At 41.7% G+C, this 21,096-nt stretch overlaps 1 protein-coding gene across 10 annotated transcripts; it reads left to right on the top strand.

Moving 5' to 3' along the window:
- The first annotated feature begins 42 nt into the window (after positions 1–42).
- Positions 43–20,858, top strand: LOC138369531 (uncharacterized). 10 transcript variants are annotated; one of them, XM_069332932.1, is made up of 12 exons: positions 43–190; positions 2,668–2,910; positions 3,934–4,045; positions 5,369–5,442; positions 5,719–5,955; positions 10,118–10,218; positions 13,669–13,878; positions 14,209–14,290; positions 14,456–14,630; positions 15,479–16,781; positions 18,248–18,462; positions 19,999–20,858. In XM_069332932.1, exons 6-12 carry the CDS (start codon positions 10,119–10,121, stop codon positions 20,500–20,502), a joined length of 2,589 nt encoding a protein of 862 aa, XP_069189033.1. In that variant the 5' UTR covers positions 43–190; positions 2,668–2,910; positions 3,934–4,045; positions 5,369–5,442; positions 5,719–5,955; position 10,118; the 3' UTR covers positions 20,503–20,858. The 10 variants fall into 10 exon arrangements, with proteins under 10 accessions (XP_069189033.1, XP_069189030.1, XP_069189026.1 ...); XM_069332929.1 differs by having other exon boundaries at positions 18,248–18,522; positions 19,996–20,858; XM_069332925.1 differs by lacking the exon at positions 14,209–14,290 and adding an exon at positions 2,268–2,436 and having other exon boundaries at positions 10,118–10,312; positions 18,248–18,522; positions 19,996–20,858.
- The last annotated feature ends 238 nt before the right edge of the window (positions 20,859–21,096 follow it).

Raw genomic sequence — 21,096 nt, 5'->3', positions numbered from 1 at the left:
GACATTTTATTGAGGAGATGTGCAAGTGGAAGTTATTCGTTGGGTACTTCAGGGGATGATATATGTAAACAAAGGTATCGAGCACTCTGGCCGAGATCCAGCATGGCGGCGTGAGGTTTGAGCGTTGGGAAGATGCTCTCCTTCCTGGCGAAATTTGTGGCTCTTCTTTTGATGTTCTGCCTTCTTGTTTGTAAGGATTCTTCATGCTCCAACATCTTTCTCGCATCAGATAGCATCGCAGCCATTGCAACTCTCAGCAGTGTTGTGAAATGAGCGAAAGTACGCCCCGAAAAAAAGTTGCATCATAGTCAACGTGATGTCAATTTCTACGGAGGCAAGAATGTTGATGTATAACTGATGTTCTATAGTTCTAACTTTTAAACAAGTAAATTGAAATCTGAAGAAATATTCTTAGATGTCTTAGGAAAACTGTCGACACAGCATAAAACCATGTCGTTACAATGTTTACAAATTATAACTAAAATACATCTCTTAGGAAATATTGAACAGAATTATACCCGATTTATTGCATATATTGAAGTATAACATTTATTATCTAAATTCCATATCACAGTCAAGTAGTCTTGGGTCTTGCATGAGCGTCTAAGAGTTCCTGCAGAAGCAACATGTAGAGACTAGTGAAAAAGACTAAGAAAACAATTTGCTTACTTCCACATATACTGAGTTAAATGCAATACAGCTACCTGAATTTCCCTGAAGGGTCTCTATTTCTCTAGTGACCTTGGTGAGAACAGGAAGCCGGCGGCTTGTCAAGGGTTCCCCTTTTGTCCTGAATTATTTTATTGAACTTGATCTTGAACTGTAGCAGTGGTTTTGCATTTACGGCTTCGGCGGGTAGGCGGTTCCATGGGTTTATATCTTTTTATGAAAAAAACCATCTATTCTCTCCAACAATCTAACTTGTTGAACTTGGAAATGTTCCTTGTTTGTATTGCATCTGACATTTTAAAGAAATCATTATTAGCCATTGATACACTGAAAAATACAAGAGGAGCAGTAATTTTGTTTAAAAACACTTGAAAACCCATCATTTAAAATATATACTGGGAATTATAATGTAGATTATTAATAACATAATGATATATATATATACAGAGCAAGTTTCAGAATCTCTTTTGCAGGAGTACCGTCTCATATTGTCTAATATGATAGACAAGGTAGCCGAAACTAGGACTAGGACTTGAACTAGGCCTTTGAAATCTTTTTGATAATTATTTACTTAGACCTTGGTATCTCAAGATCTTGTCAAAGTCACACTACAATAAGAACTTGATCTGACAAGAACAATCGCTGCAATCAAAGAGTTATGGTATGTTATGAAAATCCTCAGGAACAATGGGAGACCTTTGGCAAGCCGCTGGCTTCCTGTCCCCGTCGAAGCCACTCTAGGGAGATAGTGGCCCTCGGGTAAATTTAGGTACGGGTAGCACCAAACAATCAACCAGTATGAGTGACATTGTAATTGACAGTGATAGGCTGTGGGATATCACTACTTATGACAGATAATGAATCTCCCAATAGTCAGCACTCCATTTGTAAACTTAAAAAAGTAAAGAGCGTGAATACAGTAACACTGTACAACCCGTCCTCAGACCAAGTCCATTCTATCCAGCAGTTGACCCCAAATACGCATTCATCAATTTTAACACTGTTCATTCAAAACAGAATTTTTCTCAAATATAAATTAATATTATTAAATATTAGCATATTGTGCATATTTAGGCACTGATTAAGTTAGGTTAGGTGTTTAGGTTCTGTTGCCGATTATTTGTATTTGTAGTACGTGGGTGCATTTACAGCGTTGTACTTCGAAAACAAAAAAAATCGTCAGCGAAGCACTTGTTCCGGAAGTGTTCGGACGTCATCAGTTGTAGGTCGTGTGTAAATCGTTTTCATTCATAAACAGGGGGTTTGGCAGGAGCATGGAATGGATTCTGGGTCTTTGTTTAGAGGACGGGCTGCAACCTGGTTGATACCTGGTTGCCTGGTTGATGGGGTTCTGGGAGTTCTTCTACTCCCCAAGCCCGGCCCGAGGCCAGACTTGACTTGTGAGAGTTTGGTCCACCAGGCTGTTGCTTGGAACGGCCCGCAGGCCCACATACCCACCACAGCCGTCCTAACACTAGGCTGTTTAAGGCAGTGGCCGTCCTCCCCAGACGCATTCATGAATTTTAATGTACTGTGTATTAAAAATTGATTTGTTCTCATATAGAAATTAATATTATTATACTTTCTACTTTCATGAGGAAAACGAAAATTGTCACTCAGCTTTAGAAATATCTTACGTTCAAGTTCAACCAATATAGACTACTGTAGTAAAGTGCAGAACATATCCACATTAAACTTGGCCCAGGGGTGATGCATGATATCCGGATATGATAACGACTAACCAGAAATGTAATACATTTTTTACAAGTATATATAACTATATAAATTGTATATTTATTTTAAAATTAATAACTTATTGACCATATGCAACCTCTATACGAATAAGTCGTTATATTTTTTGTATAATACGATAGACATTGAAATTAATATACAGTATAAATCGCTGCATTTTGGATTGCAATTTTATAGAAAACGCTTCAAGTTTGTAAAACTTGAATAGTTATGGTTTGCCTAACAATCGACGTATTTGTATTTCAGTGATGACAACGCCTGCTGCCACACTATAGGCCTACTGCTCACTTGTTAAGGCCTACTGTGCGCTTGTTAATTCTCTGCTGTCGCACGATAGGCCTACTGCTCACGTCTGCATTTCCTGTTGCAACCTGTTCCCAGGCTAGGCTCATTCAAACGGCGATCAACCCCCCCCCCCCCCCCCCAATGACGCATTCTTCAGTTTTAGCGTACTATGTATTCAAAATTTTGCAATTGCTCCAACATAAGGTAATGTTACATTATGTGGGTAGGCTACACTATTAATGTGGGTACCATGTATTAGTAGTCATAATGTGGGTACCATGTATTAGTAGTCATAATGTGGGTACCATATATTAGTAGTCATAATGTGGGTACCATATATTAGTAGTCATAATGTGGGTACCATATATTAGTAGTCATAATGCGTGTTCACCCTTCATATAGTAGTTATAATGTGTGTATCCCACACTATAGCATTCATAATGTAGGCACCCTATACAGTAGCCACACCCTCTCCATCACACCAGTGCTAAATAGCCCCGTCGATTCCAGCGCTTGGCCCCAGGCCAAGTTCTCATTCTCCCTCCCAGCCAAGGTCGCTAGATATAGCGTCCTCCAGTACCCGCATATCAAGCATGCTTCCATTATTACACCCTTGCCATCATTCATTTTTCAGAACCTTTTATCTCGTATAATGCATAAACTTATAATTTCTTGAAGATTGCATCTTAGGTGTTTCATATTTATAAGGACAGTCTTAAGTTTACTTTGGTCTGCTACTGTACTATTCTCCGAGTATTCTAATATATGGTAGATAAACTCCACATTTGTCTTCCTCATTAGACAAACACCTTATGACAGTCCGCAGTATTTTTATCCGTAATAAAACCAAAATGATTTTGGTCTTTTGGGTGGAAATTAATATGGAGCTGCCTCGTATGGACCAATAGGCTTTCCACAGTTACTGTTGTTCCTAATATAATGTCATATATAATATGTTCTTCTATCCTTCCCAAAACAGTAAATTTGTCACTTTCAATGACAGCAGTGACAGTTCATCGTATATTATTACCTCACGTATTTGACACAAATATTGTGTCTAAATTCGCGAGGAAACTCTTCATTCTTTGATAAACTGAACAAAAAGTATGTGAGCTGGCAGATCAAGGCGTGTCAGTTTGTACGTTTGGTTGATGTAACACACATCTGTTACTATTTTGTTTTATTCTATTACAGGACATGTCTGGCTTTTGTTTTTTCTTCACACAGATGGGTCCAGGAGCAGACGCCTTCTGACTTCTGTTAGCAGGCTGAGAGTTTTCCGTTTCCATAGCCTATTAGTTTCCCCTGGAACGCGAGCCGCCAATCAGTTAAAAATCAGGTAGCCAATTACTGTTGGGTGAGCAGGGGCCGACTGTTAAGGATCGCTGCCCAGGAAAGGTTACAGGTGGGGGGTCTATGCATTAGACAAGGGCGTGACACAGCGATGTGCGCCTTACTTGATCATATTAAACTGCTGGATCTGGCCAGTAAGTAGATGGGTGACCGGAAGAATAGCTTCGCCCCTTGCTAGCAGTCTGGTATTTCCAAAGCACTCAAATACAACCTGGTAGATCATATTGAGTGGCATTCACATACACACCCCAGCCCGTTCTCTCAATTTGTCACTCCGTCAAAAATGCAACTGTTTTGCCTAACTAGAAACCTACTAAGCTAAGCCCCGAAACCAACACAAGCCTATGTATTAAAATTGCATGCAGAGTGTGTAGCTGGAGGTATGGTATATTATATAATGCCTGCGAGAGAGTAAGATGATAATGACAGCCATTCTTGGTACACAGTGTAGCTAGCGTGTGATAGATACGCTGATAAAAGGTTACAATACTCCCGTGAAAGTCTTTCACACTCTCTCTATCATATTGTGATGGCAACACTCCCAACTCCTTGCGATACGCGCGTGCACTTACACCCTTACACACGCACCTTATCCCCCCCCCTCCTCACACTCTTACACACCCCATATGCACCCACACCTTCCCCCCCCCACCCCTACACACACACCTACACATTCCCCCTTCCCCTATACAATTTTAAATTAAGAGCAACATTAAATTTCTATCGCATTGCATTATTCTATTCGGCTAAATTACCTCTCAATATGAATTATTATACATTCTTAATATTTCATAACATTTGGTGGCCTTACTAGGTGTCGTGCAAGTCTGTACTCACCTAGTTGTACTCACCTAGTTGTGTTTGCGGGGGTTGAGCTCTGGCTCTTTGGTCCCGCCTCTCAACCGTCAATCAACAGGTGTACAGATTCATGAGCCTATCGGGCTCTGTCATATCTACACTTGAAACTGTGTATGGAGTCAGCCTCCACCACATCACTTCCTAGTGCATTCCATTTGTCAACCACTCTGACACTAAAAAAGTGTCAGAGTGGTAAAAGTGTCAAAGTGTCAGTCTGTGGTAAAATAAGTGGTGTTATATTGCCATTATGTTAATTATTCTAATCTAACCTTCCTCATTTGGACGGCCTCATCAAATTATCAGTGAAAATTCAACTTAACTTATCAGTGTGTGAGTTGCGCGCACCTGACAACTGCTGACAGTGTGTGTATATTCAGTAAAGCTGTCATTGAGTGTATTAAATAAAGCTGACAATGTAGGTATTTAATAAAGTACTTTTTTTTTTTTTTAGTGTCGGCCTCCATCTGTAACTGAAACTTCTGCGCCTCCAACTCAAGACGCTTCAGTGCTGAATAAAGCGACCAGGTAACCTGGGGCCAGATTCAAGAAGCAGTTACGCAAGCACTTACGAACCTGTACATCTTTTCTCAATCTTTGGCGGCTTTGTTTACAATTATTAAACAGTTAATGAGCTCCGAAGCACCAGGAGACTGTTTATATCAATAACAACAGTTAATTGGGAAGTTTTCATGCTTGTAAACTATTTAATAAATGTAACCAAAGCCGTCAAAGATTGAGGAAAGATGTACACGTTCGTAAGTGCTTGCGTAACTGCTTCGTGAATCTGGCCCGTGTCCTCAGACTATGCTCGCCAAAGCAGCGGCTAATTCTCAAGATGAATTCATTAAGTCTACAACTCGTCCACGTCATCAAGGACGAAATACTGGCTAATCCAGCCGCCAATTCCCTATTTATGAGTGAAAAACACTTCACACACAAGCGGACGATGAGTCACAATAAAGGGGTTGAAGATATGTCCAAACTACTCAATTAAGAAACGACGACGTTTTCACCAGTCCCAGACCATTATCAAGTCGTGTGAGTACCCATAAGTCATGATTTACATACCAATTAAAAATCTGAGTTCTCGTATGCGTATTGCTATAATTAAGAATTTAAGATGATGTATGACATTCTCATATGCAAATTAAGCAGTCTCTACAGCTTACTGACTAATCTGCATATGCTTATATTATTTACTTTAACCAACATTTCCATTCTCAAGATGCGAATATGGCGTTTCAATCTTAATTACTGTATGACTTGCTAGTATGTAAATTAACGTATGCAAATTATGATAGGTTACTTAAAGTAAGTTACTGCAAACTACTCCGTAGCATCAATAAACCTGATTGACTTCAGTAAAGCTAACAGGAATGCGAATTCAAATCAGTGTTCTATGAGAAAACTGATAACTGCCGCAAAATGCAATACAGTATTGACTTCATCTCACTTATTTGGCATTTTCTGTTTCTCAGTATTTTGTAGGTGGTGTCATGGCGGGTCGCTTCGTTCCCCATAAGAGATACGCACCCGCCCTGAGCTAGTTAGTCGGGAAGCATCGGAGATTCTTGCATATAATTAACCTTTTCAGATGAAATAAAAAGAACCCGAGGCATTTTGTTGACATATATGAAATCTTGTAGAGTAACATTAGGCTATCGATATTTAATCCTTGAATATCCTAGTCTCCGGCCTGCTAGGGGTTAGGCAATGCCAATACTCGGTCAGCTGGTGTGTGTGTGTGTGGATTAGGCAACTTGCCAGTGTTTTAGGGAGGCTTTAGGTCAAGGAACAGATCAAGGTTGTCTGAAAGAGTGCGTTAAGTTGCCCTTGGTCTCATTTTGCCGTTCACCCTCTTGTCCATGTGTTCTTGTCTTCCTGATGGAGCCACAGTGTTGTCATCGAGTTGATTTTCTTATGTTGTCTTATTATTGATTATCAAGAATCTTATTAATCTCAAGAAATCATCTCAAGATGTTGTTATCTACATATTGTCGTCTCTATTGTCATCCATATATTGTTGTCTCTGTTATCATCCGTATATTATCGTCTCTGGTGTCATCCTTCTATAGTCTTTCATCGTCCGTACTCCACTTCCTGTTATGTACTCACGCACCTGTCGTTGTCCATCTGTTATCCTCCATACAGTGTCCCGTTGCTGTCAGTGGTTTGGTGTTGGGACTAAGACCTGTCAACCGCCGGGGGGTTGTAAAGGCCATTACAATACTTTGCTGACAAATCAGCAAGGATTGATTGATTGTTGCCGCCGAAGGCGGCTAGTTTATTGTGCACCCTATACTCATCCTGTGAGCGGTAGCGCAAAAGCATTACATAGGGCACAAAAGGTCTTTATCAGACCTCATCTTAGATTATTACATAAACAATTTCTTCTATCCTTCACACCTTATAGTTACAATGTCAGCTAGTTACAGAGAAAGTGCTATTTCAAGAGCTACATATTTACAGTAAGTCATCATACATTAATGGTAGGTCTTGTCGTTAATACATAATAGTTTGGCCAATGGGGATATTACACAGTCATAGGGGAGCTTCTGTTTATTAGTCCTCACAATACACTACTTGTTTCTGAATCTCATATGTCGTTCATCTACTGGAAGCGAAATATGGGTACAGTGCAAGGATTTCAGGTAATTTATCCATGGTAATAAGATAGGTTGCCATATCATACAGAGTGAGCTTAGATTTATCTCTAAAAGGCTCAATTTTACTACAATCCAAGATATAGTGTTCGAGTGTGTGTCCCTGTCTATGTCCACACACCTTACACTTTACTTCATCTAGATCCCTATACAAACCGAACTGCCAGAGATACTTGTAGCCAAGTCTTATACGAGCTGTGACAACATCTGTTAGTCTACTGACTGTTACTTGCCCCATACACATGTTTTACTTCACACATTTCATTGTGATGAACAATGGACCTGCTAGTTCCAGTTTGCACTGTTCTACTTTCTTCAAATCCATCCAGGAGTTCTCGTCTAATGACACCTTTAAGGGACCTATTTGATAACTCAAGATTCCGTTCAATACTGTCTTTATTTACTGCAGCCTTAGCAAGGGCGTCAACTTTGTCATGTTCCTGCATGCCACTGTGAGCAAGGACGTTCTCAACTGTCCGGGATTAAAGTAAACTTTAAAGCCTGAATACCCGTAGAGGAAGGGGGAGGGTTACCTTTCGGTATACATATGTATCCCTAGTTATTTTGGTATACATATGTATCCCTAATTACTTGTATTAGTTAATATAAAAAGAGACACACTTTTATTATGGATGGCAAATCTTTCAATGAAATTAACTATAAATTTTATATTTGAACTCAAGAATTATAGATAAAATACATTATTATTTGCCTCAAAAAATATTCTTCCAGCTGGAGATGAACAACAAAGTTTATTTCTCTAGATTATTTGTATAAACAGTACTACTGATTTTCTTATACGAGACGCCCTTGAGCTCCTCGAAACCATATACATGTCTGGCATTGTAAATTTTGTATCATATAAACAAAAATGGTTCACTCGGATTAACTGCAAATGAATAAGAGATTACAATGGGCAGCGCCAGATATCAGCCTCCTACACTAGCGCCCAAAAGCATTGAACTCCGATAATAAATAACGGATGAAATATTATTGCCAATGATGAGAAGCGGGAAGGTCGGATCTGTAGCGGTCTATCGCTTCGGAAAGAATCCACTCTCGGCCACTCTCTCGGCAGGTGAGGACGTCTCTAGAGCTCCTCTGTAGGTGTTGGCAGGTGAGGACGTCTCTAGAGCTCCTCAGTAGGTGTTGGCAGGTGAGGACGTCTCTAGAGCTCCTCAGTAGGTGTCGGCAAGTGAGGACGTCTCTAGAGCTCCTCAGTAGGTGTTGGCAAGTGAGGACGTCTCTAGAGCTCCTCAGTAGGTGTTGGCAGGTGAGGACGTCTCTAGAGCTCCTCAGTAGGTGTTGGCAAGTGAGGACGTCTCTAGAGCTCCTCAGTAGGTGTTGGCAAGTGAGGACGTCTCTAGAGCTCCTCAGTAGGTGTCGGCAAGTGAGGACGTCTCTAGAGCTCCTCAGTAGGTGTCGGCAGGTGAGGACGTCTCTAGAGCTCCTCAGTAGGTGTCGGCAAGTGAGGACGTCTCTAGAGCTCCTCAGTAGGTGTCGGCAAGTGAGGACGTCTCTAGACCTCCTCAGTAGGTGTTGGCAAGTGAGGACGTCTCTAGAGCTCCTCAGTAGGTGTCGGCAAGTGAGGACGTCTCTAGAGCTCCTCAGTAGGTGTTGGCAAGTGAGGACGTCTCTAGAGCTCCTCAGTAGGTGTCGGCAGGTGAGGACGACTAGAGGTCTCTCAATGGGTGTTGGCAGGTGAGGATTACGCTTGGAGAATAAGACAAATTCATAAAAGCGATAAACCTCTCACTGGAACGCTGCCAATGGGCCCGAGCAACGCTTCCAAATAGACTCAGTGGGTATGGTTATCCTTGTCTCCTGCTGGTAGTGAGTAAGTGGGGTCAGAGTTTACTGGGATTCAAATTAATACAAACAGATTCTCTGGGATAGCCTTATAGTGGCGAACTTTACCTAAAAATGCTGGACACAGCTCTCAGAAAATATATAACACTAGATGCGTAACTCTTCAAGCTCCTCATTCTGAGGATTTTTTATTAGCTGTTCTTTCGGGCGCTTAATAATTATGTTTCCCTTGACGTTATCGCCCATATCTTCACCGAGCACAGGCAGGACGAGACGTTTAGGTACGTTTCCTGCCACCTAATGCTCCTGTTCATCTAGCAGTAAATAGGTGCATAAGACTGAAAACTGGTGTGGACTGCAGGTGAATGGGAGACCATCAGTCATTAGGTAGAGGGGAAGGACTGGTAGATATACAGCAGTCAGAGACCGAATATGTATCTTGTACGTTGTATGAATCTTCTACCAATTAAATATATATCACAAGAAACTATTTAATAGATATACAGATATACAATAAAATATAAATATAGATATCAACATTAATATAAAATTACAAATAATAGATAGAAAGTGTATTTATATTAGAAGTTCCATAGCACTGTAAACAAATACTTGTTTACAGTACTATGGAGCTCCATAGCACTGTAAACAAATACTTGTTTACAGTGCTATGGAGCTCCATAGCTCCAACTTGCTCCAAAGCTCCATCTTGCAAATCTTGTGAGCAGAATGTGTGGCTCGGGACCCCGGAGGCTGCAGATGATGACCGCCACAACACACCAGCTGCTGCTGCTCCTGCTGCTGCTGGGAACGTTACTTCCTGTCCAGTGTAAGACGATCCTTCACCTCGCTCACTCTTCTCTTAGTGCAGCACCACTAGGCACCCTCTGGCCTGTACCTCAGTGTTGGACTCTGCTAAGGAGGTAGGATCTAAGACCTGAGAAAAGTATGCAATCCTCGACGCATCGCTTCTCTTTTTTTTCTTGTTAAACAAACTTAACCTAACTCAATGTAACACAATTTAAGCAACCTAACCCAATCTAACCAACCTAACCTAACTCAACACAAACTAATCTAATGCAACTTAACCCATTCGAACATAACCCAGCCTAATTCAATCCAACCAACCTAACCTAACCCAACCTAATGTTAGCTAACCTGAATAAGAGATAAAATGTTTATATATATATATATATATATATATATATATATATATATATATATATATATATATATATAATATATATATATATACGTATATATATATATATATACGTATATATATATATATATATATATATATATATATATATATATATATATATATATATATATATATATAAATGTGTGTGTATGTGTGCAACAATAATATATAACACTGATCTATTAAAATGCAGAATAACAGCAATTGAAATGATAAGTAACAGCTGAAGTGCTTTCAGGTTATTATCTTTAGGAGCTTGAAGATGCTGAACAGTGTATTACATTGTTGCTGGTGCAATAATGTAATACATCGGTGGAGGGGTAACAATACAATACATGTTGCTGATGCAACAATACAATACATCTGTGGAGTGCAGCAATACATCTGAGGAGTGCAACAGTGCAATACACCTATGGAGTGCAACCGTACAATACACCCGTGAGTGCAACAATGTACTGGCTTCCGCATGACGGCTGGAGAATGTGATCAGGCTAGTCTGAGCTAATAGCCAAAGCTTGTGCCAGGGTCAATGGCACTCAGTCACTGGGTGCCAAGTACTGACTCACTCAGCTGGTGGTGGTTGTGTGGGGGAGGGGAAAGGGGGCCATGATAGCAGGGAGGTGTGGTTCAAGTTCAAGTACGTTTATTGAGACTAAAATACATATCAAAGGGATAGAGTAGCTTAGGCTATTTCTACCCCCCTTCCTTTTCCTGAGGCGTCCTGAGCACCGCTCCTGTGCCAGGTAAGTCCACTACGGGCTCACCAAAGTCCATGCTACTTGGAACTTGTTCCGAGTAGCTGAATCTATAACAACAACAACCCGAGGCGTGGTTGTCTAGTGGTTGTTGTGGTGGTGGGTTGTGGTCCCAGGGTTGAACCGAGAGAAAAAAAAGAGGTCGTCCCACCGTTCCTTGACAACAAAGTCCTCGGAAGTCACTATTAGAAATTTTTTCTAAGCAGTCAGGAATGCCTGAAACGCTACCTGTGCAGCGAGCTTCAAATTAACATAGCAGTGTAATATGATTTGTGTAGCTGTGTAATATGAAGTAGAAGTTGCCAGAGGCCCCACTCCTAATCGATGGTAAAAAGATTGAGCGCAAGACATTTCGGAAATTACGGGCATTCTGCTCACTGGCAGTGATCAATATTAGACACTGTTAAAGACCCATTTTGTGATCATTATTCATATTCATCTTGAGTCTGCAGACGCTACATTTACAAATTGAGATTTCGTGCATTCTTCACATCAGGCAGCGAGCCAGCTTTGTGAGTTCCAAGGTACGTGGTCGTACACTACTCACTCGTGGTCGTACACTACTCACTTGTGGTCGTACATTACTCACTCTTGTTGTAGAAGTTTGTGCTAATCCCTTCCGTTTGTGGTAATCAACATTCGTGTGGAAGTTATGCTGAACTATTTTGAATATAAAAACAATATTCCTTTCGAGATAGGCTATGTATTTCTGGCGAGTAAATTAGATTATTACAATATTTTCAAATAAATGCCTAGAAAAGTATTTTTGCAAAATTACGGCTCATTTGGACTCCCACTGATTATAATTTATTCAGTGAAGATTTTTGATTGGAATCAATTTTCGTGAATACATTATTTGTCATTACAGATTTCGTTATATTGATTTGATTTATGTATGAGTTACCGAGAGATATCGACAGAAATTGTCTTCATTATTATTCACGATAGTGAATTGTTATTAGTGTATTTCTGGCATATAGGGATAAGTGTATGGTTAATACGCCGAGTTTAGAGTGAAAGTAGCCTATTACTCGGTGCCTGGGTCGACCCCGAAAAGATTATGCCATGGGGGCTGATTCACGTTAAAGGGGGGGGGGCAATGGGGCCAGCCCTTCCAATCAGCCTATGACAGTCCCTCCAACCTATCACCTGTCTCCATGCAAAGTTGGGTGAGGCTATTCGCTCTCTGTTATTACAGCCTGGCTGTTATTGATGCTACGATATGACCCTAATTATACATATTGTTGCTGGGAGTTGGGGAACAGGGTGTTCATCTGTGATTAGGCTGCGTTTGCAATGTACAGTTAGATGTGAGTGTATTCCAGACCCCTGGCCTGTAGTCATGTTATTGTGTGGCGTAATAGTTTAATTTACAGCAGAACGAGCGTGTAATTCGCATGTCGTGTTCAGTCAGTTATACAACCAGTTTCTAATTACGTTAAGAAAATCTACCTCGTCGCTAGTGCATGCCGCTCACATCTTCTTTTGTTAGTCTGACTGTTTTTGCTTCCTCATTTACGTCTTTCGGTACCTGATATATATATATATATATATATATATATATATATATATATATATATATATATATATATATATATATATATATATATATAATATTTATATATATAAAGAAAAGTATAATTTTTAGGAATGTACAGATTGTGGATGAGCTGGGACGGCTCTGATGATTCCTTCACAGTTGGGATAATTCAACCTATTTCGAGATATTTAACAACGGGCTAGTACTTAACATTCAGGTGTTCATTGACCCTTTACATTGGCCGGCTATACCACCCGATAGACAGAACTCCATCAAAAGTACTAAACACCATGCCTATTACGGTGACCCCAAACTGTGTATTTTGAAAGTGAGTGGCAGAAGAGTTGGACTTACATATACAGACCCCCTACGCTAGTCATGCTAAAGTCTTCAAGGAACCCTAGCCACGGAGAGGCAGCGTCTGACACAGCTCAGGCAAGCTAACTTGAGGAAGTTTTTATCAACAGTTCACTACCGCCCGCAGGATATAGGAAGCAGCTGCATAATAAATTAACTATACTAAAGCAGTTGAGAGCTATATAGCTCTATGCAGGCGATGAGTCACAATAACGTGGCTAAAGTATGGTCCAGGACGGACCGAAACGTCGTCGTCCCTTCACCTTCTAGTGTGTGGTCTGGTCAACAGCTATATAGCTCCTTGAGATATCGCATTAGGCAGTCGAATGTGTTCTAAACCATCATTACCCATCTTCATCTCATTCCTCACTCCTACCCACCTCTCCACCGCCCACATGTTACCTATACAACCTGTCCTTCCAGACGGGGAGAGCATCCAGGTGCTGGAGTTCCAGAAGGATGGAGTGGCGAGTCTGTCAACAATGGCGGTGTACAGAGGCAAGTTGGACCGGGCCTGGAGGATGGCCTCCCTGAGCCTCTGCTGCCGCTTCAAGCTCTTCTTCCTACACACCAGAGCCACCGTACTCCAGCTCGGGGACACAGTCGACGACCGAGGATTCCAGTTCAGGGCCGGTAGGACGACGTGTCAAGTCAGTCAGGCAGTTGAACAATGAGTAAACAGGCAATTCGCCAGATAGGTAGTTGAGGATATTGACAGTTAGCCAGAAAGAGAGTTGAGGAAACTCAATTAATTAGGCAAAAAACAAGGCTTTACAGGCTCATACAGCGAGTCAATAAGTCTGTACCAGTCAGTTATTCACTCAGATTGCGAGTTAGGAAGATATAATGAAAAATATAGTATTTCATTAATAAGTCAGAGTGAGAGACACAGGGATCAGATCAATACACTCTTAGAGCTGAGCCACACTAAAGTTAGGGTGATGACTGGAGTGGTCTCAACAGAGTTATGGCTGGACCGCGTGAGGATTGTCTTGGCCCACCGCTGGCAGTTCCAACTTCTCCACACCAAGCTCAGGACCTTCAGGTGCGTATCGTTCGGAATGAAAGCGCCCAATTCTTTGTTGATAATGTGCTTCTTGTTTGGTCTTTATGTGATCTTGTAGTGGCAACACAACAATCTCGTCTTCCGCTTCTCTAACCCCCCACCCACTCACCTACCCCTCACTCACTCTCACTCTCTCTCTCTCAGGTGGTACCAGCTGTGCCTCACCTACGACCACCTGGAGCACGCTTACAACACCTTCATGAACGGGGAGCTGGTCTACGAACTCACCTACAACGTGGAGGGTGAGATCTATGGCGACAACGCTCGGCTCGGCCAGGGGGACCTCCCTAGTGAGAGCTTCAGTGGCGCACTTTCCCAGGTAACTCGGCTGGCCTTCTTCCGGGTCGCGCAAACTGTTCTTGGCGGGGCGTGTGTACTCACCTATTTGTGCTTGCGAGGGTGGAGCTTTGGCTCTTTGGTCCCGCCTCTCAACTGTCAATCAACTGGTGTACAGATTTCTGAGCAGTGTGTGTGCGAGAGAGAGAGAGAGAGAGAGAGAGAGAGAGAGAGAGAGAGAGAGAGAGAGAGTGAGAGAGTGAGAGAGTGAGAGAGTGAGAGAGTGAGAGAGTGAGAGAGTGAGAGAGTGAGAGAGTGAGTGAGTGAGTGAGTGAGTGAGAGTTACTTAGTTCGATCCCATCGAACTACCTGAATACTTCCTGGTGGATACATGCTGTTCTTATATTATTGTGATGGTGAATGTCTGGGTTGTCTCTTAAGACGTCCATACACGCTAAGCCTGCGTGTTGCTGGCTTGTCATAACATCAATTGATCACCAAAATCTGTACTAAAATCATTCACTCTAACCGTATGCAGATCAATAAAAACAAACTAATAAATAAATAAATTTAATCACGGTTTGAGATCATTTTGACTCACATTTGTATTATTTATAAAGAAATGGCTCATAGTTTTTATCAAAACTAATATTGAAATAAATTTGATACTCATCAACAATCATCCTCTGACTAGTTCGGTCATTATTAACCTGAAATATTGTGTTTAATTTAAAATGCCAATTCTGATTAAAGGAAACACATTTTCTCTTGATCTTATCAAATATTTTCACCGATTAGCATTGAAATATCTGTAATATATATGCTGCTTACCTCATTATACATAATCTTCGATCATTTTAACACGTTATTATTTCATGTTTACGTTCGCAGGTAAATATGTGGGACTCTGTACTGAGCAGGAACGCCATAGCTAGCATGGCTGCGTGTAAGAGCGATCTTCAGGGTAACTACATCTCCTGGGAGGCCGGGTGGGAACTTCATAACGTCACAGAGTACGACGCCTCTATGGAGTCCTTCTGCCAGCCCAGTACATACACGAATTACTTTGGGTTCCCTGAATTGCCACAGGCTCACGCCTTTTATATATGTGAGGCATTGGGCTCTCATCTGCCTCTGCCAACCACAATGAAAGAGGTGACCTTCTGGTACAACCTTTCGTACCAAGTGTGGCCTCATCAGGACAACTTGACCTTGTGCAGTGACTTCCTGTGGTCTTCCATCACTGATGCCAACCACGACGGGACTTGGGTCACTCACTACGATAACGCCCTCGCTCCTACCGTGGCCTGGAAAGTTGGCGAGCCCAACGGCTTGGTCTATGAGAATTGCGCCGTGATTGAAAAACTCGGCTTGTCGGATATTGTCTGTGCCACGAGCAAATGGTGCGCTATATGTGAATTTTCTGATCTGCATGTCTTCACCTTGTTAGGTACTTGTGAGCTAGAAGAACACAACCTCAACTTCATCGCCTACCAGGAAGGTCTGGGTGATCTTTATTTCAAGGGATATGGAGCGTACCACATCAAGAAGGTGGAGGGAGAATGGTTGTGGATCAACGTGGTAGAGAACAAGACTCTGGCCAGACTAGACGTCAACGCGCCCTTCAACATGCCCATGGGCCGTCGGATCTGGCACCTCGAGTCACCAGTGTGTAACCAACGAGAAGGTCCGCGGACCCTGGTCCTCACGCCTTGCGGACCGGACAGTTACTCTTGTGATGACGCCACCTGCATCCCTCACCAGAATCGATGCGACCAAAAATACGACTGTCTGGACCACAGTGATGAGGTTGCCTGTGAGATCATTGGAAAGCCTGAGGATTACAAGGAAGATATACCTCCACTGCCGGGCAGTGATAAAGTGGGCACGAGTCTACCAATAACTGTCAACGTGACAATCGAGTCCATCACCATCCATACCACCCAAATGACCATGCAAATGTCATACAAGATTCAGATGATTTGGTTTGACAATCGTCTCGTTTATCGTAACCTGAAGACTAACGAGACCTTCAACAAGGTGAATTACACGAGCATGTTGAGCCTCTGGTTACCGACCTTGAGGTTCGTCGGTACAGAGGGACATCGACACACGACGGTAGACCAAGAAGCCTCACTACACGTCCAGCGACTTCGTCCTCCGAACCGAAGGGACAACACCGTCCCCCGCGAAGGTAGAGTCCAGGCTTCTCTTAGTGTAACCTTTCCTTTTGTTTGCTGCCTTAGAAAATTCAGTTTCAAATGACTGGATATTAAATAATTGTTTTACAGACATTTTCAATCTAGAATTTCAGGCTATATTAAAATTTGACAATTAATTATAAACTAGCTGAGGCATCCAGTGTACAGGGACCACATCTTCACAACACAGTGTTGATCACAGTAACATATTCATTACTACTATGGCTAACCCTCCTGGAACCAGGCGTTCACCAAAAGCCAAATTTCCTGGTGTAGATAGACCTCACATGCACAGTGAACAACAGTGTTCACAGTCATAACAGTGTATACGGTCACAACAAACGCAGTATCTTCTAGTGCACAGTTCTACGCACGATCACCATTATTGTAACATATTGAGACCAATAGTCCTGACTCCCCAGGGTTCCCACCAACATTGAAATTCGCGGGTTATGCAACCCGTCGTCAGGCTGTGTTCATTCCATCCAGCGGCCGACCCCAAAGACGCATTCATCAATTTTAACTCGTTGCTTATTCAAAATAGGCATTTTCTCATATCAATTAACATTATATATTAGCACATTGAGTATATTTAGGTGTAGATTAGGTTAAGTGTTTAAGCTCTGTTGGTAATTATCTGTATATTGTGTTTGTAGTACGTTAATGAAGCATTTACAGGCTCGCTGACAGAGGTCGTCAGCGAAACACTATTCGAGAAAAATTGTAACATGAGCTGAAAGTTTTACGTGAGTCGTTTCTTATTCATAAACGGGCGGTTTGGCGGGTGTATGGGAAGGAAACTATCAGGAGAAAGCGCCAAGCCATTACGACTATATAGCACAGGGAAGGGATCAGGATAAGGATTTGGGATGGGACGAGGGGGAAGGGAATGGTGTCCAACCACTTGGACGGTCGGGGATTGAACGCTGACCTGCATGAGGCGAGACCGTCGCTCTACCGTCCACCCCAAGTGGTTGGGCGGTAGAGTTGGTGGGAATGGACTTTGTTTACGAGGACGGGCTGGATGAGGACAGGTTCCCATCCTCTTATAGAGTGCGTAGTTCTTTTCCCATGTTCGAAGCTGTCCTCTCATAATGCTTCATTCACATATTGTAAATTACCAATAGAACCAAAAACACCTTACGTAATGTACCTTAGGCCTAACAATACACAAAAATTTTGTATATAATATAAATATATATGTATGAGAAAATGTATTGTTTTATATATTACAGAAAAAATTAAAGAACGCACATTTGTGGACGGCTTCAAATTAAACGAGAATACACTAAGAATCGTTGTTATATAGATAGTTTTTTTTATCGTCATTGATGACCTTATGTTACTTAAACTCAATTGCAAGTTAATACAGCACTGAAGATAATTATGACTGTAAATCACCTTATATATTTAAACCTCTATGGGTCTTGTTAATGAAAATTGTTGGTGCTTTTCGCAGTGGACCTGTTCTCTGGTGAGGAGAACTCTCTGATCCTCTCCAGGAAGTACACCACCGCCTTCACCTGTGACTTCGACCTGGTGCTCTACCCTTTCGACGTCCAGTACTGCGACATGCGCTTCCGAATGCTTTCCGGCTCCAAGGACTACCTCATTTTCGAGGAGGCGGCATCCTCCGCCACCTACCATGGCAGTACCCTGCTGCTGGAGTACGAGGTCTGTGGACACACATTTCCAGATGTTGTAGACACTTCTGAAGATAAGGATAATCAAGAAGTAAATATATTAAAGTTAAGCAGCTGAGTGAGAAACTGGTAGATATATATACGAAAGAAAGAGTTAATATTGTTCATGGAGAAAGACACTGTACGTATGAATCTTTTTGTCATGTGAGATGTATACAAGAAATGCTAAGTTCAGAACACCAAGGAAATGTGTGTGTGTGTGTGTGTATATGTGTAATTACCTAAGTGTAGTTACAGGATGAGAGCTACGCTCGTGGTGTCCCGTCTTCCCAGCACTCTTTGTCATATAACGCTTTGAAGCTACTGACGGTCTTGGCCTCCACCACCTTCTCACCTGTGTGTGTGTGTATGTGTGTGTGTGTGTGTGTGTGTGTGTGGAGTTGGAGGCACTGGTAGATGAGTGAGAGGAAGTGTATGGTGGGGGCGAGGAGGTGACAACACCAGTGGGTGACAGTAATAATATTATTCTGGATACAAGGTAAATAAGAGACAAAAGCAAGAAAATGGGAGTTTTGTGAGAGTAAATGTTATATGAAGAAATTATTTAACAAAAATAGAGAGCAAGTGGGGGAACAATAACAAAAAAATTAAAGAAATTCTCTCACAAAACATTTTTTTTAAAGAAGCAATGAAGTACGACAGGAAGAATTATATGCAGATATATAGGAATATTAAGGACATACACGGAAGCATGCTATGTAACGAAGATGGCACTAGAAGCAGACGAAGAAAATGATGTTTAGAAAGTAATGAATGGACGTGATGAATGAGGTGCTAATGTGACCATGATAATATGTGATGGACTGAGGAGAGAACACGATAGTGTGCCAGCTGACGTATCTAGGGAATGGGTGAGTGTATCTGCCAGGAAGCTCTGGAACGTGGGGAAGATGCAAGTATTGATGTACAAGTTACGGAAAAAAACTCAGTTTGGAATAGATGTGGATAACATGGCAGAAGGCCCCCCTGATAGTAGTAATGTGCCAAAGAGTTTGGTGAGATTGAACCTCTCTCTATACACATAGTAGCAAACACAGCAAGAGAAGGAATTATTGAGGTTTTGTTCACTTTGTTCACAAAGTGTTGTGGGCAAAGTGAGTGGCAGAACACACGATTTTCCTGAGAAACTGATCAGTGATGAAGACGGTGGATGCCGTGGTAGAAGACAATGTGTAGACAAGATAATTGTCTTCAGACTGCTTGTAAACTGTTGGAGTGTGGTGGTGGTGGAGTTGGTGGGGCTGTTGGAGTGTGGTGGTGGTGGTGGTACTTGAGTTTTGTTGACGTGATCGGAACGGGCTGGTATAAGTACTGTATTTTGAGTGAAATAATGGATGGACGAATTTTATTTGTAATTATCATTTAATACCAAACTTTGTACTATTATATTCATGGTTTTCATTTTGTGCTGATGTCTCCCGCCACTATGGAAACGGGTTAATGAGTATGTAATTATGTCAAAAGCTAATTCATTTTTTGAAAGTTTATCTTTTTCTTTCTAAAGCAGATCAAGCAGCCAAAGCTTTTCTACGACAACAGTAAAGAGTTCAGTGAGATGCTGGTTGAGATCACACTCCACAGACGCGCCGGTTATGCCATCCTGAACATCTACACGCCCTCCTTGATCCTCCTAATGATCAGCTATGTCACTCTCTTCTTCCGTCCCCACGTCCTTGAGGCGCGCATCATGACCACCCTCACAGCCCTCCTGGTCTTGGCTACACTCTTCGCACAGGTGAGACACAGCTGTGAATATTCACACACCTGCCGGAACAACCGTGGACATCTTCAAGGGAAAACTGGACTGTTTTCTAAGAGAAGTTCCGGATCAGCCGGGCTGTGGTGGATATGTGGGCTTGCGGGCCGCTCCAAGCAGCAGCCTGGTGGACCAAACTTTCACAAGTCAAGCCTGGCCTCGGGCCGGGCTTGGGGAGTAGAAGAACTCCCAGAACCCCATCCAGCAGGTATCAACCAGATACCTGCTAAAATCAGCATCAGCAGGTGTGATTAACGTGGCGTCCCGGTGGGATTTAGCGCTAATAACAAACACAACTTTGAAAACGAATTATGTATAAGAAAATATGTGTATTTGTAACCGCGAATCTGGTCCTTCTCGGCTTCACTGCTCGTGGTTCATTAGCGATATGTTTCTTAATGTAGCGTTTATCATCAGCCTAACCAAGGTGTTGTAGTGTTGAGTTGAGTGCTGTGATTTGCGTCAGTGTCACGAACGAGGCTTAAATGTATGTATTTGTGTATGTAGGTTATTTTAGCACTTTTAAAAACACTACAATCACCTGTGGTTGATTGTTCAAATAATTCACTCAACTATATATATAACAGATCTCTAACGCTGTCCATGGAGGACCAAACAACATATATATATATATATATATATATATATATATATATATATATATATATATATATATATATATATATATATATATATGTATATGTATGTATGGGCGTATAACATCTTTTTGAGGGTTGGGTGGAACCGCTCGATTTGTGGGAACCGACCTGTGAGATTTATATTTATTTAATTTATATGAATTTATATTTACGTTAATTTATATACTTCGATAGCAATTTGTATAATGAT

Source organism: Procambarus clarkii, chromosome 28 (genome assembly GCF_040958095.1).
Source record: "Procambarus clarkii isolate CNS0578487 chromosome 28, FALCON_Pclarkii_2.0, whole genome shotgun sequence".
Classification (NCBI taxonomy): domain Eukaryota; kingdom Metazoa; phylum Arthropoda; class Malacostraca; order Decapoda; family Cambaridae; genus Procambarus; species Procambarus clarkii.
The sequence above is the reverse complement of the archived record's forward strand: the minus strand, read 5'-3'. Positions and strand labels throughout refer to the sequence as shown.

Excerpts from the sequence above, each read along its gene's own strand:
- LOC138369531 (XM_069332927.1), top strand. The coding sequence starts at position 10,119 with ATGTGTGGCTCGGGACCCCGGAGGCTGCAGATGATGACCGCCACAACA. Across the intron at positions 14,631-15,478 it reads TCAGTGGCGCACTTTCCCAG|GTAAATATGTGGGACTCTGT; the intron begins GTAACTCGGCTG and ends TTACGTTCGCAG. Across the intron at positions 16,782-18,247 it reads CAACACCGTCCCCCGCGAAG|TGGACCTGTTCTCTGGTGAG; the intron begins GTAGAGTCCAGG and ends TGCTTTTCGCAG.